The 19,749-nt window shown below is 34.8% G+C and overlaps 1 protein-coding gene across 1 annotated transcript in view; it reads left to right on the top strand.

The window, feature by feature from the left end:
* The window catches only part of LOC136836061 (SLIT-ROBO Rho GTPase-activating protein 1-like), a 797,683-nt gene that overhangs the window by 6,714 nt on the left and 771,220 nt on the right, over positions 1-19,749 (top strand). Inside the window, exon 2 of the mRNA XM_067099977.1 lies at positions 9,173-9,502. Within this exon, the coding sequence (XP_066956078.1) occupies positions 9,416-9,502 (87 nt within the window). The 5' untranslated portion in view covers positions 9,173-9,415. The remainder of the gene's footprint in view (positions 1-9,172; positions 9,503-19,749) is intronic.

Genomic DNA, 19,749 nt, shown 5'->3' with positions numbered 1-19,749 from the left:
AGGCATACTAATTTTCGTTCACTCTGAACAATTGAGTGTTTCAGACACCCTGAAATTTTTCTTATTCGGACATATTAACTTTTAACAGTCTCTCTTCAGACACCTTGAAATTTGTTTTATTCAAACATATTAATTCGCATTCATTCTGAACCGCAGAGTCTTTCAGACACCCTAAAATTTGTCTTATTCAGACATATTAATTTTCGTTCATTCTGAACAATTGAGTGTTTCAGACACCTTGAAATTTGTCTTGTTTAGATATATTACTTTTTAACTGAGTCTTTTCAGACACCCTGAATTTTGTCTTATTCAGACATACTAATTTTCGTTCGTTCTGAACAACTGAGTCTTTCAGACACCCTGAAATTTACTCATTTTCGTTCATTCTGAACAATTAAGCCTTTCAGACACCCTGAAATTTGTCTTATTCAGACATTAATTCTCATTCATTCTGAACAATTGAGTCTTTCAGACACCCTAAAATTTTTCTGATTCAGACATACTAATTTTTGTTCATTCTGAACGACTGAGCCTTTTCAGACACCCTGAATCTGTACATTTGGAACGACATTGAGTCTCGTCAGACATATTGAACCTGTTCACTGGAACAGCCCTGAGTCTTTTCAGACATATTGATTTTCTAACAGGTCATGCCCACATAAGCGTTATCTTAAGATGTCTGCGACATCCAGAGCCCAGCAAAATGAGGACTTCAAGTTCTACATGTCTGCTGGAAAGGACATGGGACTGTCCGGACAAGCCCTGAGGGATTGGATCCAAGAGAGAGTAGACGATGCCAAGGTAGAAAGAGAGAAAGAAAGACAGGAGAAGGAGAAAGAAAGAATAGCCCAGGAGAAACGAGAAGAGGCAGAAAGACAGGAGAGGGATAAAGAAAGACAGGAGATGGAGAAAGAAAGAGCCCATCAGCTTGCAATGGCAGCTCACGACAGGTGCAACACACCAACACCCTCTCCTCACTCAACCCTCAGCAGTGCAGGCACCCTCATAAGAAAATGGGATGAAGCTGAGCCTGAGGCCTGGTTTGAACATATTGAAAAGGTCCTGACGACCTATCAGCCTCTACCGAAGAAGTGTCCCTGATCCTGGGAAGGTACCTTGAAGGGAGAGGTGCCATTGCCTTCAATGCTTTCCCTCCTGAGGATCAAGGAAATCTTGCCCTTGTCTGCCAAGCCATTATAAAGGTTTTTGAAATAACTCCCGACTGCTGGAGGAAAAGGTGGAGAAATATGCCCAAGGAATCAGGCCAAACCTGGTCTGAGTGGATATACAAGATGATCCAGGCCCTAAAACGATGGCTAGAATCTCTGAAAGCCACAAGTGTGGAGGATGTCCTCGAACTCTTCCAGCTCGAGGATTATTTATTTTATGACCTGCCAGCTCTTGCCACTCATCTATGCAATAAGGCACCTAAGACAGTGGTCTAGTGCTGCCGTTGGGCTGGCATATGGGATACACATCATCCCCATCTTAGTTCCCATGAACGAAAAAGTATATCCCTCCTCATCTGCCTCAACCAACACCCAGCAACCTCACAAGAATGGGTACCCCCATAAGAAACCCGTGTGTGGGTATTGTAAGAGAACAGGGCACCCCACTGAACAGTGCTGCTTGAAGGCTGAGAATCAGCCAGAAGACCCCTCTACGTCCTCAAATGGGACAACACCCCAACAAACCACACCTGGGTCATGGACAAAGGGTAAAGGGCCTGCTCCCTCCATTGGGACACTGCCAGGTAAAGATTATAGCCGGACTCATTGCCCTGTTTGCAAAGTCTATGGGGACTCTGCCCAATGGGCAAAATTCCCTAATAACAATGTCAAATACACCCACCCTCGCCTTGGCAGTCACCGACCCAACATTTTTAGGTCCTCCAGCCTAGGGTCCCATTTATGTGGCACTTCCCCGAGGTAGGTGCCCCGCCAGCCAGGTCAAGGCATTTGATTCTGGTGCACAAATGTCCCTCATAAAGGAAGACAAAGTTCCCTGTGGAGCTACCATTAACAGACGTAAACGCGTCACGATTGAGGGTATCAGTCACTTTAAGGTGACACTTCCAACTGTCAATCTGAGGATCACGAGACCTCATAGATCTGAAATCTGCGACCTTGCAGTCACCAGATACATTCTTGGAGGTTATGACCTCCTTCTGGGGTAGGACTTCCAGTCCCCCATCTAAGTTACAGCCATCCAGGGGTCCAAATCCCCCAAATCATTCATTAGGCATGAGCAAGCCTCAAACGCCTGCATTCGTTCCACTGCCAGTGCCACCTGAGTGCGATGTGCAGTGGCTCCCTCCATCAAGATCGATTCCAGATCCCATTCCAGTGCCCGGCCCTGCCCTGGTGCCAGTGCCAGGGCCCCAAATAGATCCCTCTCCAGGAGATCTCACACTTGAGTCACAATCTCTGCCAGTGTCACCGGGGTGCACTGAGCAGTGCCAAGCTCCATCGGTCCCGAACGACAAGCAAATCCTAAGTCAATTATTAGTGTCTGGCTCTGCCTTAGTGCCAGTGCCGAGCATGTCCCCGATCTCTATTCCAGAGATCCCAGTCCGCGCCCTCTCTCTTCTCCCGGCTTGGCTCCTCTACCAATGCCGGTAAGAGAGACAGATGCTTCCGACCACAGCGGATGCTCGCCCAAGGGTGTGGCCTCGCAACCCATGCCTGAGCTGGTCCCTCTTACCTGCGAGCCTCTCACGCCCCCCCACGACTGCTTCCGCTCTGTCTCAGTCCACATCAGACAACAGTGAGTAAGGATTCTGCCATGTCTCAATTGGCCAATGAACTCGAGGAACTGCGATGGATCATAGTAGAGCTTGTAAAAAGGGCCCCTGTGTCAGCCATCGAAGAACCTGACACAGGTGGCACTCAAATACCCTCCCCGGGCTCGGTTCCACCGATTCCCTGACAGAGACAAACCATCAAAGGTCCATGGAGGAAATACCATGGGCGTGGATAATTCCAGGTAGCTTAAAGAGAGCCCCCGAGCTCTCCTGGCACCTGTGCCAAACTGGCACAGTGCCATCTCTTTATCCTATGAAGACTTTGGCACCTCTATCCAGACGAGGATGTCAGGGTCCTTCACCTATTTATTTTCCTTATAACTCTATCCTTTATTCTTTTCCTTTAACATTTCCCTTCCTTACTTTGATTATTACTCACATGTATTTTATGCCTTACCAAGGCACCATTTTACTTTAATCCTCCCTACCCATGCAGAGTGCCATTGACAGATATGCCAACTGTATAAGTCCTATGACTTCCTTTCATGCCTACCGCCTCATGATGCATTTAAAATACAATGTGCGATCGCCATTAGTTATTATTATACGAGTGCCAACTTGGCACAGTGCCATTATTGCAGATGTTGGCAAATGATCTTGCCGGAGAAGTTGTGCCCTCTAGCTACCTTTGCGGCCTCCTTGGGCTAAAGAATGAACCTAGCCGTTTTCCATAGCTAAGGAATGTAATTCAGCATATTTAATCATCATCGTTTATTAACAATCATTGATAACTCTGAATCTGTCACCTATTCTCTTAGTGAATCTCTGTAATAAATCTCGAGTCTCAGACTCGTGAGTTTGTGTTTACAGTGGCCGAATGGCACTGAGCTGTTGCTCAAGTATTATGGAAACACCTAACCAAGACCACGTTTACCTTACTGTAATGTCTCTTCAAGGCAGACTAACTGCATGTGTGCAAAATTCGTAACTGATTATTATTAAGAGTGCATGAAGTATCTCTAGAATTAACCTAGTATTAATTCATTGTTTTAACTATACCATTATGTTGTAAAAATATTCTGATTAACGCTGCCTTAACGTAATAGGAATTTAATAATAAGAATACATCATTTCTAACAGCAAGTATTTATTTTGCATTAACGTAAATGTCACAGTGTTGTTTTACCTCCTGAAATTAATTGCTGTTCGGGAGTTCAAGTTAAATTATAAGGCACCAGAGGGAAATGAGAGAGAAGTAATGTAAAGTCTTAAAGTGAGTTTGCTTGCTGGTAATCGTTCTCACCCGATCTAGGGTGTGAATGCTAACTTGGTTGGGGAGGTGCAACGGATGGAACTTTTTCCAAGCCACCTCACCATTTTTTTTTACATTTGTAACTTAGCAGAGAAAGAAATAAAATTAATTTCAATTGTTTTGATTACTAGAACTGTGGGTTTCTACTCGCCCGTTCATAAACTCTCTCCTTCATTCCCCAAAAGGGTTAAGCCTAACCCTTCTCTCTGTCCAAATGACTGCCTAAGGCCTTGTTTTCCAGGTGACCGTCGTACCTTCTCGGCGTCAAGCAAGGCAAAGGCAGAGCCAAAAAGAGAAAGTTGGCACCCTGCCCTGCTCTAAACCCTCCACAAGGGTTAACTGATGCCATGCGACCTATATAAAAAACATGGCAAAGATTAGGCCTAACCTGTGAGACCTTTGTGCCACCTATGTTGGACGCGATGCGTAATCTCTGAAGATTATTTACAGACGATGCAACGGAAATCTAGAGAGAGAAGCGCTCCGAACACCACCGAGGACAGATGTTCTTAACCTTGCCTGACCCTCAAACTTCCCACGTGTTCCAACCCGAGATTGAACCATTATACCTTTGTAGTGGCATTTTAATTCCCTCCTCCATTGCCAGTGCCCTATTGAACAAGGACACCATCAGCTTGACGAAAGTAATGTACCTGAATAAGGGTTCTTAGTCAGTCACAATTCCTGTTATTTCTCTGTCTGATTTTCATTTATTTTCCATTGTGCGATCACCTTCAGTAATTTGTGTTGGAGCTTTCACTGTTAATGTAATTATGCATTTAGTGTTGAACTGAGTTATTTGGCACCATCTGTGCATTTCTCTCAGCTCCCTTTGAGCGTCTTATTATTCTTGCAAGTAACCGTCTTGCATATATTGCAGATAGGCCTCTACTGTGGAATCACTCGGCTCTATCCATGTTTAGTCCCCCTTCTACCCCCACTGCGATATTTCCTGTTATGAAGACATCATCGGCATAGAATATTTATTTTGTGTAGGATTCATTCATTTAGCAGGCCCTTATTATTACCTTCCCAGTAATTCGTAATTCTTCTGATCTGTGTTTGTTATGTAAATATAGTTAGTTAAGAGAACCCTTGAGTTTACGTAATTTTCCCTTGCTTTTCTACGAAGTTGTCCTAATATTGAGTCAGATGTGTAATAAATACAGTAGATTTCTTAATAATGTAAGGAACTCCCTGGATTCAACCATCATGCTGCCCAGAATCAAGTAACTATCCACTTGACATTCTTAGCATATATATATATATATATATATATATATATATATATATATATATATATATATATATATATATATATATATATATATATATATATATATATATATATATATATATATATATAATATATATATATATATATGTATATGTATATATATATATATATATATATATATATATATATATATATATATATGTATGTATATGTAATATAATATATATAAATATATATATGTATATGTATATATGTATATATATATATATATATATATATATATATATATATATATATATATATATATATATATACATCCCCTGTTTCTGACGGGGTTCCGTTCTTCTTGCATCAGTAACCCGAAAATCGTCGTAAGCCGGAAAATCGTCGAAAATCGTCAAAAATCATAAGAAAACCTTACTTTTAATGCTCTGGGTGCATTGAAAACGATGTAAACTGCATTATTATTGAGTTTACATAAAAAAAAACCTTCAAATTATGATTATTCTGCCATTTTGGGGCCATATTTCTTCCGTCGGATCGGGCGTACTACGCGTCGTAACCCCGAACATGCGTCGTAAGCCGAAAATAATTTCTGATGAATATATTTGAAAAGCGTCGTAACCTCGAACGTTTAAATGGCGGAACCTGTCGTAAACTGGGGACTGCCTGTATATATATATATATATATATATATATATATATATATATATATATATATATATACATATATATATATATATATATATATATATATATATATATATATATATATATATATATATATATATATATATATATATATATATATATATATATATATATATATATATATATATATATATATATATATATGCTAAGAATGTCAAGTGGATAGTTACTTGATTCTGGGCAGTGCGGTTGAACATAGGAGTTCCTTACACATATATATATATATATATATATATATATATATATATATATATATATATATATGTATATGTAATATAATATATATGTATATGTATATATATATATATAAATATATATATATATATATATATATATATATATATATATATATATATATATATATACATTTTGGAAAATTCTATTGGACGGTTTTGCCTCGGAACCCATGATGCCCTGTGGTAGGAACGGACGTGACCTCCAAAACTGTATTTTTCAGTTTTACACCCCTAGTCTTTTTAAAAGGTGCCTTTGCTATCACTTGATGATCGAGCCTCATTTAACCAGCCATTTGTTCGTCTCTGCCAAGTATTACTGATTGACTGATATATGGCAGTTATTTCTGCTGATGTTTATATTGTTTATCACAGTGATTGCTGTCTGCTGTGAGCTCCATTTGATCCATTGACAGTATCATCGATCATGGTTGATACTAATGCTCTCGAATTAATCGCTGATGACGCTTAGACGACAGGCGCGATTGGTATTAATAACTACTATATAACCGAAATGTTATAAACTTCTGAACATTTTTTGGTTTCCATTTTATTTTGCTCTAATGAGAGTTCAGTGCAGGTACTGAAATAATCACGGCTGTGTTTTTTTACATTTTGATAAACTTGGAAATAACCACTTGGACAAAGGCTCTCTCTCTCTCTCTCTCTCTCTCTCTCTCTCTCTCTCTCTCTCTCTCTCTCTCTCTCTCTCTCTCTCTCATATTAGCAAGGACATGAAAATGCTCCCACACCTCTCTTTCTCCCTATTTACCGTGAGAGTCACATCTGATTCTTCTATTTATGAAACGCGACGCTAATGAGACCGTATTAGGCTGTTAATGGGGAACGCATTAAGATCATGAGCGGTAAAAGTCTGGCTAAAAGTAGTAATGTTGTTGACGGTTTCTTTCATGCTCTGTGCGGGACAGAAAATGTCTCTTTTTAAATTGCAATGGGTAATAAAACTCTTGAGTCTCACATTGTTATTAATAGTTTTGCAACCGGCTGTGATTTGGGTACTTGACTGTAGATTTTGTACTTGGTTATAATGATCAGATGTCGGAATGCGCCTTGTTATAAAAGAGGCCATTTTGCATGTTTGCTTAGATGTAATTGACAGTCACTATATACATGACTGTCATTCCCTTATAGGATTGTATTAACTCTATCGGTCTTATGTACTTTAGGGTGAGTTTGATAATATCAGGCCCCTCTTCACCCCAGGTATATAGTTTCCTGCAAAGGTCAAAAGAAGCAACAATTTTTTCCAAACGAGACTACATATATATATATATATATATATATATATATATATATATATATATATATATATATATATATATATATATATATATATATATATATATATATATATAAGCTATATATTTATATACGTATGTAATTTTATATATATTTCTATAGATATATTTTATATAGGTATGCAATATATGTACATAAATATGTGTGTGTATGTGTGCGCATACATACATACCTACATACATACGCATACGATACGCACTTGTGAGAAGTAGGCTGGAGATGAGATTTGTGGAAGCGCGGGAAAGCCATGAAGAGAGAATTTCACAAGTAAAGGGCGTTTGCATCACGCGGCGTTAGAGCCAATACTTACATGCACCCGTACACTGAGTATAACTATAGTTCGTCCTGCGGAAATTGCTTTTTCTCGGTATGTTTATTGTTGTATCTTTTAACTGACTGTTTGACATTCTAGTTTCTAGACATCAGAACTTACCTCCACACTCCGTAGTGTTTTTTATTTATTTGATTGATAATGCTAGCAGTGGCTAGCGAAAGCTTGCTGTGTAAGAATATACATTTTTCAAGACATTTCATATTATTGTTGTGAAACTTACATCGTGTACCAGAATGCGACACTGCACTCAACACACGTATATATATACACATATATATATATATATATATATATATATATATATATATATATATATATATATATATATATATATATATATATATATATATATATATATATACGTATACATACATAGTGTGTGTATAGAGAGAAAAAGAGATGCATTGAGTTTTCCACTATACGAGTATCAGAGAATTCACCGCCAGCGGAATTGCGCTGATTGAATTCATTGAAATTCATTTCAATATCGAATTTGCCACAAGTAATTGATTCGCGAATAGAGTGTAAATATTTACGGAAATCCTTTACGGCATTTGGGAGCAAAATCATTATTTGTAGCTTTACGTATTCATGGAATATCTATCAGCCAACAGGTAGGTACCCGTCGCTCCTGGATTCGTAAGCTTTCAAAATGCGATGATTTCGTGGTACGAGCGTCGGTATTTGGAGTGCCTGGTTTTAAAAGTTTTGTAATATTCATTCAAGGTTTATTTTGTCGATGATGAATGAAATTATAAGCAATTATACCAGGTTTTATTTTTTCGAGTTCCAAATTGTGTATTCCTTGATGTTTAGTATACGTTGTCGAAGCTGAATTTGAATCATCTGGGTTACTGTAAGCTTGTATGTTTTTCGTATTGGTTCAGTTGTTTTCAGATGGATTGAAGATGTTTTTTATTTTATATAGAAGTGTGAGTATTTATCCTAGATGCGTTTAGTGATTGTATATTAAATGTTTGTAGTTGTTTATGAAAAAAAGTTTTTATTATACTGAAAAAGAAATTGGTGTTTCCTATTTTTTTATGTTTAAAGTTTAATATTGATTGTCATATTAATATTTCCGATGTGATGCTGTTTTTTCAGGTTTAACCTGAAGCATTAATATGCTTACTCATTACCGAGTGATTGAATTAGTCATATCATGAATTTTTTGTGACTAATGGAAAAGGCAATTCTTTAATTAATTAGCTTTAGTTTAACATTTGGTTTAAATTTTGCAACAGTAAAGATACGATACACACTTCTTTTCTTAACTTTTCAGAGACGACGTATTAAAGTAGGATTCTGTTCATTGCGAGTGATTTGGAAAATGAGATAATCAAAGAATGTTTACAAGAAAAACAAAATGAAAATTTATCAATATTCCTAAAAGAAGGAACACGAAAAATCCCAGTGCTTTTTTTCGTGCCCGAACATCAGCTCTCCGGCTTCGCCAGGTGAATGGACCCTGCGTCTCCCAAATTTGGTTCCTGAAACTAAAACAAAGAAAAACATCATCGCAGCCATGATGTTTTCGCACCAGTTCAGCCCGAACAGGAGGCCGATGTTACCCTTCTCGAATTTGGAGCAAGAGCTTGACAGGCTGACGATTGTGAGTACTGACATCTGCACTATTTTCATTAGGTTAGTTTTAAGTCATTTCATTCTTTATAGTAGCTGAATACTGACATTTGTTTCTACCCTGAATTCGTCCATGTTTTTACGAACTGGCGTATCCCATTTTTTTTTTAGTTTTTGAGTTTTCCAATCAGTGTCTCAGTTTTTGATACTGTATAACACAGCAAAATTTCAGCTGTTTGCTTTGTCACATTTTCAAACTAAATTGCCTCTAAAGATGAGCTAATTAGAAGCTCTGAATAATATCCAAATCTTTGAAGCCTAGTTTCTCAGAATGGGGAAAAAATGGCTTATGCCAGTTGGTCAAACTAGGAATGAATTGATTGATGAATAGTGGAACCTGTTTTCATTAGGTTAGGTTAAATAATTGTATAATTAATAGTTGATTTCTAGTGGATCCTATGACATTGTTCTGATTATTGTCCTTAATCAAATTCATCGGCTGTTAGTTTTATTAATTTTGTACGATTTTTTATTTAATCAATATTAATCAAGTTTCGTCCTTTGAATGACGGAATTCTTGTATTTTGACGGTTATTGATACACATACATGTATGTACTGTCTATATATACACATATATTATATATAATATGTATATGTATATATCTATATATATGTATGTATATATACAGTATATATATATATATATATATATATATATATATATATATATATATATATATATATATATATATATATATATATATATATGTATGTGTATATATATATATATTATATATATATATATATATATATATATATATATATATATATATATGTGTGTGTGTGTGTGTGTGTGTGTGTGTGTGTGTGTGTGTGTAGTATATATATGTGCGTGTGTTCATTTCTTGTTCCGTTAGTTCTTAATTGTACAGACTTTAAGGTATAACGAGAACTAGCGTAACCAGAAATGAACACACACACATATTTATATATTTATATATATACACACATACATATTTACACATACATAAAATATTGTTTGATTGCAATCAGTATAAATACTGCTAACATTATTTCTTTTCGATTTCCTCAAACTTTTTATTTTTACCGTGTTATGTCTTGCACTTGTTCCTTTATTTTTTTTTTCATAAGTTTTGTTTTGTTTATTATTTATAATATAAATATTCTCAATTTCATACATACTGTTTCACGTCATATATACAGTATATATATACTGTATGCGTGGTATGTGCGTGTTTGTCTGATATTTTAATAAATTGAGTTTTGGTTAGAAATGAAGTCGGTTTTATTCTTATTTCATTATAAGCCAACGACTGACTAAATACACAAAGCGTTTCTTATATTCACCTTCAGTGTTTGGTGTTTGTCTTGGTGGACAAGGACCTGGTTCTGGATGGCCTTTCTTCATTCTCCTTGGACTGCATTTTGAATACACAGTGGTCCTGAATCTTACCGCACGTCTGAAAAGCGTTGTCTTTCCTAGGATTGGGATGAATAGCGTACTCATTGTTGTAGGATTATTACTGAACGCTCTTCTAATGATAGTTAGGGTGTTTTTTGTCCATATTGATAATTTTATTTTCTGTTTTATTTAAAGGTGTGCTTGGCTGTGATTGTCATGTTCGTAACGTCATCTATCAGTGATAAGAATATAGTGTTATAAAGATGGAAAAGCTGAGTCAGTGAGAGGGCGGGTAAGGTTATGAGGTTCAGTTAAGTGGATGATTCTTCTGGGAATTTGAGAGTAGATATAAAGAATGATATCAGAAAGGAACTGGCACGATTTGTGCCAAAGATTGGGAAAAGATATGGAGAGCCTATTCCATGGAAACTTTTGAGGGAATGCTTATTGTTTAACCAACTGTCCTTTATGGAAGTGAAATGTGGATATTGAGTGCCAGTGAAAGAAATATCTTAAAGTTTTTGAAGTGAACAGTTTGTGTAGTATATGACGCATAAGAACTGAAAGGTGAAAAATATGGAGAAACCAGGATTGGTAAAAGTGTTCTCATAGCAGAAATGATGGGTCAGTGTGTTTTGAGATGGGCTGGTCATATGGAGAGAATGGAGGATTAGAAGGTTGGTAAAACAGTTTAGGATTAGGAAGTGGTCGGTTGGAGGAGGAGAGAAAATCCGAGAAAGTTCTGGATAGTTAAGATGAAATTAACCTCTGTGGTCGAACGACCAGCGGCATGGTTCTCAAATAAGCCCTTTGATTTGCATCACTTGGAAACTTACGATATCTTCCAAACCTAAATACATTTAAACTCTATGCTTGTGGAGATATACAGATTGATGGATAGATTAGCAGACATACCCTAACAGCTTGTAAAATGCTTTTTTTTATATTTTTATATATTCTTTTTCCTCGTACTTTTAGTCCAGCAAAAGAGAATTTCATTTCTCCTTCCTGCGCCTTCCACTGCTGCCCGGTGTCTGTGCTCCTGTCCTTTGACACCGACGTCGCAATATTCAATTTCATTTTGCACTTCGGCGTTTCGCCTTGCATATGCCACTAGCAGCCCTTTTCAAAGCTCGGCTGAAAGGGGACAGAGATACACTGTAAGATGTGTATCTTGCACTATTCCTACTTGTTATCTGTATTTCTTATAGTTTTTCCAAGGATTGGACATGTATTTTTATCGATCTTGTTAACCGTTTTTTAAGAGAATAGTGATATTTTCTCGAGATGCATACCATCAAGATTTTCGACTGATGTTTTGTTTGGAATATTTTTTTAGAATAGCTTCATATTATAGTCGCTTAATAACCGCGAGAGAAGGCAAGATTTTCGAATAAATACATTTATATTCTTAGATATTTGCTTTATTTATGTAATATTATTTAGGACTGTATTTTCTATCATAGAAAATGGTGAAAAGATTGTCATAAAGATATTTAACTTGTATTTTTAAAAGGAGTTGTGTATAAATTTATTGTCCTCAAAGAGCCCCACATATTTTCGTAATGTGTAGGATGAATTTCCTAGTAGTTTGAGTTTATACAATTATATATATTTTTTTTGTGAATTTCGAGATTATATAGCCATACACACACACACACATTATATATATATATATATATATATATATATATATTGTTACGACCATTCGCCTCTTAATAGTCTTTCCTGCATTTTTACTGATGCAAGTACACACAGCTCCAAACAGCCATAGACAATAAATAATAAGACATTTAATGATGCCTTAACTTAGCTTATTTTTATAATAGAGCTCTTATCCAAATTTAAATAGCATTAAATTTAAGTATGATATACGAGTAAATATATATTAATACGGAATAAGGTAAAAACACTACGATTTTGTTATTTTACTTAAAATTGATTAAAGATCCATATAAAGATAAGGATTATGACGATAACAAGAATAATGAAACCAAAGCAATAACGAATGTAAATTAACGAAACTCCAGGCACATTTACATTGTACAGCATTATGACAAATGAGCAAAACAAACAGGTAAGTAACAAATAAATCGATTATCAATACACCGTAGATAATACAGGAAATAACGTCAACATTAAACACAATAAAATGCAGAAAATACATACATACACAGCAAGCGTCAACAAAACCTTAAATGCAATATAGCAATACTTACAAATTAGCAAGTACAAATAATGTAACACTTTTATATATAATCCAGGGTTATTAACACTATGACAAATCCAAGAAATCTCAATCCCTGGTGGCGCTCCAATGGCACTGAAGAATACAAACACCCAAACAACACGGGACAGACAACACAGACAGACACGGAAAAATATGAACTGCAAAACATTTACAATCCACACTACAAAAATACTTTATTTACATAAATTCAATACTCCTAACAATATATATATATATATATATATATATATATATATATATATATATATATATATATATATATATATATATAGTTAAGAACTCCGTTGTGCCGATAAGATAATTTATCAAAAGCTTGTTTTTCACTTTAAGGTTTGAATACCATTTCCAGGCACTTTCTGGGCCTTCCCAAAAAAAAATGAGATTACCCTTACTCAACAGCTTTCAAGCTAAAGAGTAAGGTTTACCAGGAATACAGACAGAATACACTTTATTGAGGGAGAAATTGAAAAATTCAATGGAAATGCCTAGATTAATTACAATGAATTATTTGTACCACGTCCTCAAATTACTGGCTGAGGGCACGAACACATTCACCTACAACTCCCATTCAAACTCAGTCAACCTTCACGTAAACTATGGTTAGAGGGAAAGTGCCAAGGAGAAGGGAGAAACGAAACAACTTCTGCACTAAGTCAGTAATAAGTGGGAGATGAAAGAAACAGGGAAAACCTTAACCTAACTCTACACAATATTAACAGTAATATACCATTACATGGATACGTTCTCCACACCGGAAAAAAAAGATAATAATCTCCACACTGAAGCAGTTTATCAAACAACGATTTTTTCAATGGCACTTCGACATATTGGTCATCCCAGGACACTGATATTCAATCATAAGGGAATGAGTCTATTTTGGATACAAAGAAGGCACAGAATCAGCTGCTTACTCCTCTTCATGACCAAAAGGCCTCCTAACGGCCCTCAGAAGATCTCGAGTCAATGGTTGTTCGGAGGAAGATTCTGGAGGCGCCACCATAACAATAGATGAGAGCTCAGGATGTGGACAATGACGATGGTCTCAGTACACCTGAGAACACAAGAGCTCACCTGTAGGTTACAAAGGTGGGTCAAGTGTGTGCATTCAGCGACACTGATCATCAGCAGCAGACAAGCCCACTTGAAGCCAGAAGTCCATCCAAATATAGCAGAGCTATGAAAAAAAAAGATGAGATCTTCTCTACAGGAGAGCCGAACGCAATCTCTTGTCAATCCAGACGAAAATATGTAAATCACCTCTTAAACAGTCCAACATGGCAGGGGGCAGAAGGCCAAACCAACGAACCACTCGTACATGAAAATAAGGGGAACTTGTCATGAGCGGAGTACCAATTAACAAATAACAACCTTCGGTGGGAGAAGCACAACAAAAAAAACTCTAACCAAGAATTCGAGGCTCAAATGAACTAGTGAAACACTGAACGGTAATTAATAAACAAATGATTACTTTAACAGAGCCATGAGATAAAAAGTTATGTAGCTGATATTATAATATATATATATATATATATATATATATATATATATATATATATATATGTATATATATATATATATATGTATATATATATATATGTATATATATATATATATATATATATATATATATATATATATATTTATATATATATATATATGTAATATATAATATATAATGCCCTCTTAATATATACAGTATATCTGTATATATTTTTATATATATATTGTCACAAAGCATACCAAGTACCTGACGTTATTACACAACTAATCACCAAATTTAAAAATTTACCTCACTTCAGCCAGATAGCTGAACTCTCATAACAATAAAAATTACAACTGAATACTCTAAAGGTAACAGTTGATCCCTTAAAAAGCTTACTAACCACATGAAAAATCAAACTAAGTTTATCAAAACAAGTGTGAGGTATCAACAGTTAAACAAGAAAAATACTAGAATAAAAGGGCATCACTCCATCAAACAGCTTTAACTGTTTCCCTGGTCTTAATTCACTTCAGCAAAACTAAAGGAACAAAACATGTTTATCACTTTGCCTTATGCACCCAATTAATCGTATTCACTGATGGTCAACAAATGAAGCACTGTTTTTGAAAAACATTAAATACAAAAATTTACTTTTAAATTCAAAATTTATAACTAGAATTCACAATCTGAAAAATTTACTATTACTTGAAAACATCAAAAATTTAATTAATTCTTGAGATAAATTATTAAACAAATCTAAATCACAAAAACTTTAATTTATCAAGAAATGAAGTTAATCAAGCAAAATTTAAACTATCAAGAATTACTCAAGATTTGAAAAGAAAATCTTAATAAATGAAAATTAAATCAAGTATGCAATGTTAAATTATCAAGAAATATTTAAAATGCTAAAAATATATTTAAATCAGTAAATATATGTTAAATCACTCAATTTATAAAATGTGAAAAATCAAGAGATTGCAAACACAATAACACAAAAATGCAATAAAAGATGTACAATAATAACTTCAATAAGTTCTCTAAATAACCTTTTATACCATGGTAATAATAAGTAAAATTCACTAACACAAGCTTGTGAAAAATAATCACTAAATGTTTTTCAAAACACACTTTTTTGTATCAACAGTTAAACAAATAAAAATTTCTAGAGTTCAATCTCAAAAGCTAAGTTTAAATTCCATAAAGAGAATTTTCTAATTTTCCCTTAACCTTTCCTCAAGTTCTTCACGTATTCTAAAGGATTTCAAAACATGATTTTCTTCCCAGTTCTCTGCAAGAATCTTCAATGGACCTCTCAATCTCGACCAAAAATAATTTCATTTGGTCAACATCAAATGAATAAGCATTGTTTTTCAAACAACATCAAATTAAACCAGCATCCCATTCTTTTAAATTCATAACAATACTTATAACATGCTTTCAAATCTGGTGGAACCTTTCCAAGGCTTTGAGTCTCTAGATGATAAGCAGTTGATAACATTGTCTCAAAAACAAGTAATATCCTGGAACAATTTTGAGATAAATTAGTTCCTCAAACTTTAAATTTCTGGTATTTCAATTTGGAATTTATCAAGCAATTACCTTTGCACTTACGTTAAGGAATCACCTCAGAAATTTAACACATTAATGTTAACAGATATTCATTTCTCTTTGTTTTGAAAAGAAAATCTATAATCACCTTGCTAATTCTCTAAAACATATAAAACCACAATATGATAATGTTAAATTATCAAGGGGATATTTAAAATGCTAAAAAACTATCCATGTTTAATCAGTAAAGACTTGTTAAATCTGAAGGTAATATTCGATAAAATATGAAAAATCAAAGGTCACATGTGTGACAAAATTCACAATAACACACAAAATATATATACAATATATATGTATATATATATATATATATATATATAAAATTTCCTAATATACCACATTATACCATGGTAATAATATATATAATATTATATATATATATATATACAATATTGTATATAACCTCTGCATAATCACTTGAAATGCTTTATTCAAAAAACACACTTTTTGTCAAACAGTCCACAAATTATCAAGTTTCCTATGAGCAGATCTCAAAAGCTATTTATATCTGTTTAAACTTTTAATCCTATAATTTTCTAATTTCCTGTGTGACCTCCACCCTTCTCTCAAGGTCTTCTCTGATCCCTGGTTCCATTCTCTTTGGATTTCTCTTGATTTTCTTCCCAGTTCTTTTCTATGCTTCAAAGCCGTTAAACCAGCATCCCATTCTTTTCGACTCATAATTTGTTGGTGTTCCTGTACAGAAAACTCATTTTTCCCAATTCTGTGATCATTTTCCCAAGTTTGGCCTGGTGGATTATAATGCCTTATGTTCTGCAGATGTTGTTTGCTCCTTGATTTGTCTCTGGATGATAAGCAGTTGACACGCTAAAACCCCCTCTAATCTCTTCCCCTCTACCGACTTTTGTTTCTAACAAGTTTTTGTAGCTGCATCAATTTGAAATCCTGGATGGGTGCAATTTTTGTCCGGAGTAAATTTCTTTCCTCTGTCAATCTTTCCCTCAAAATAGTTTTTCCTGCTTTGATATTTCAGATTTGGAGCCTAAAAAACTCTCCTCAGGTAATCCAACTCTCTCAGCAAAAATTACCTTTAAGCCCTGATGGCCAACCCTGTCATTAATCCTATTTTTATTTCTTTCCTCACTGGAGAACCTATGTATGCCAATTGGTGCTTCATTAATGTTAAATTCTCCCCTACCCTCTTGACCAGGACATCCAAGAAAGGAATTTCTTTCCTTTCTTCTGTTTTGGGAGGGGCACATATCAAAGCAAGGAAAAACTATTTTGGGGAGAGGGAAAGGATTGAAAATCAACCTTTGCTAAAGAAAATTCTCCGGACAACTAAACCCATCAACAAACCACAATACCAAATTGATATCAAATCAAAAACACCATTAGGAATGAAAATGGAAACAAAAAGTCAGGGGGGAAGAGATTAGAGGGGGTTTATATGGCAGCGTGTTAGACTGTCCAGAAGGGTATGTTTTGAAACTGGCAAATCAGAAAGACTTGTTAAACAACATCTGCAAGAACATAAGGCATTATAATAAGCAGTATTTGCAGCTGAAAACACTTGGGAAAATGAAAGAATAGACTGGGAAAATATGAGTTTTCTGTACAGAACAAAAAAACATCTAGACTGGTTGTATGAACGCCTTCATAACTATATAACAACACGATGGCAGGATATATATAACGGCTATAAGACAGCATATAAAAAATCATATATACACAGTAGCAAGGAAACGAAGAAAACAAGAGAACGCATTAAAACGGACATCTGGAACCAGGGATCAGAGAAAGACCAAGGTCAAGAGATATGGAGGTCATATAAGAGCTATATTATATATTAAAAGTATATATAAATACAGCACATATACGTTTGCTCATTGTACATACTATAATGTGGACTGTTTGTCCAAGAAAGCTTGTAACTTTTTGAATAAAAATATTAAATACCATCCAGTTTGAATGAGGTCCTTTTAGTAATTCTACTAATGCACAGAACAATTGTGTATGTGATAAATTATATATATATATATATATATATATATATATATATATATATATATATATATATATATATATATATATATATATATATATATACATATATATATATATATATATATATATATATATATATATATATATATTGTGTGTACATATACATATATTATATATATATATCTATCTATCTATATATATGTATATATAAAAGTGAATGTTTGTATGCTTGTCCTTTATAGAAATCTGAACTGCTTGACAGAAGCAGACAAAATTTGGCACACGGCCCCTATGTAACCCTAGGAAGGTTTATACCTCAAAATCAACTCCTACCCCCTTGACAGACGACAAACACAAATTGAACAAAATTTTCGTTTTTACTGGTGCTGTTCACCTTTCCCCAGTAACTTTGTGGGAGCCACTAGTAGCTTGGGCAGAAATCCACCACCTTTTCAGTTGGTGACGTCATTAAACTCCTCCGTCTGCAAACCCTATAATCAGTTTAGTACATCCAAAAAATTAAACAGATGTTTTGGCTGTATTAGAATTGCTTTCATTCAAAAAGCTAAATAATAAAACATAACTAACACTACATTAGTCAGCCCTTTCAATCCTTGCCACGGATCAAACTAGGCATCAAACACAGACAAATTGAATGAAATTTTTGTTTTGATCAATTCTGTCAGGTTTTCCTTCACGTGCTGTATGGGTTAATGATAATTTTAGCATAAGCAATCCAGGTTTTCTTCCAGGCGTTGTCAGACGTATGATTAGCATTCAACACTAAATCTACTATAACATCAATTTTTTATCAGAATTTATGTGAATTTTAATCATAATTTATGATAATTAATATAATTGTTAATTACCTTGATGAAATCAACATTGAAAATCTATAGCGGTAATTTCTATAAGCAGAGTTTCGCTTTCCGCAGCCAAGAACAGGGAACTTCCCCATCCTCACATGTGCAGTAACTACTGGCTAAGCCGGACATCAACATGTACAGTATTTCCTTTTTTTTATATTCGTTCAAATGCGAATTTCCTCATTAATTCGTTCTTTTCCTCTTCATATTTACCTTCAGAATTCGCTATAGTTACTGCTTTGTGATATGGTGACGCATTCCGTTATAAATTCGGTTTAAATAAGGTCTGAAATTGATTATCAGATAGTTATGCAACACCACCACCACGCACACTAACTTTACCATAGATCAACCACCTCTCTCTCTCTCTCTCTCTCTCTCTCTCTCTCTCTCTCTCTCTCTCTCTCTCTCTCAAGGCATCACTCAAACAATCTGGAGTGGAATTTATCTGTGAAGTTTTTAACTATTGCAAGTAAATTCATGCTTGTAATCTCTTTCTCTCTCTCTTCCCTCTTTATCTCTCTTTCTTCCTCTTTATCTCTCTTCCTCATTTATAAATTCCCTTTATGAATGGGGTTAAACATCAATGTTAGTACACATACTTTACGACAAAATAATTCAAGAGGGATGCAGGAAAATTTTTCCAAGTTCTTCAAAGTTCTTTCGGGCAGTGCC

Source organism: Macrobrachium rosenbergii, chromosome 56 (assembly GCF_040412425.1).
Source record: "Macrobrachium rosenbergii isolate ZJJX-2024 chromosome 56, ASM4041242v1, whole genome shotgun sequence".
Lineage (NCBI taxonomy): Eukaryota > Metazoa > Arthropoda > Malacostraca > Decapoda > Palaemonidae > Macrobrachium > Macrobrachium rosenbergii.
The sequence above is the reverse complement of the archived record's forward strand: the minus strand, read 5'-3'. Positions and strand labels throughout refer to the sequence as shown.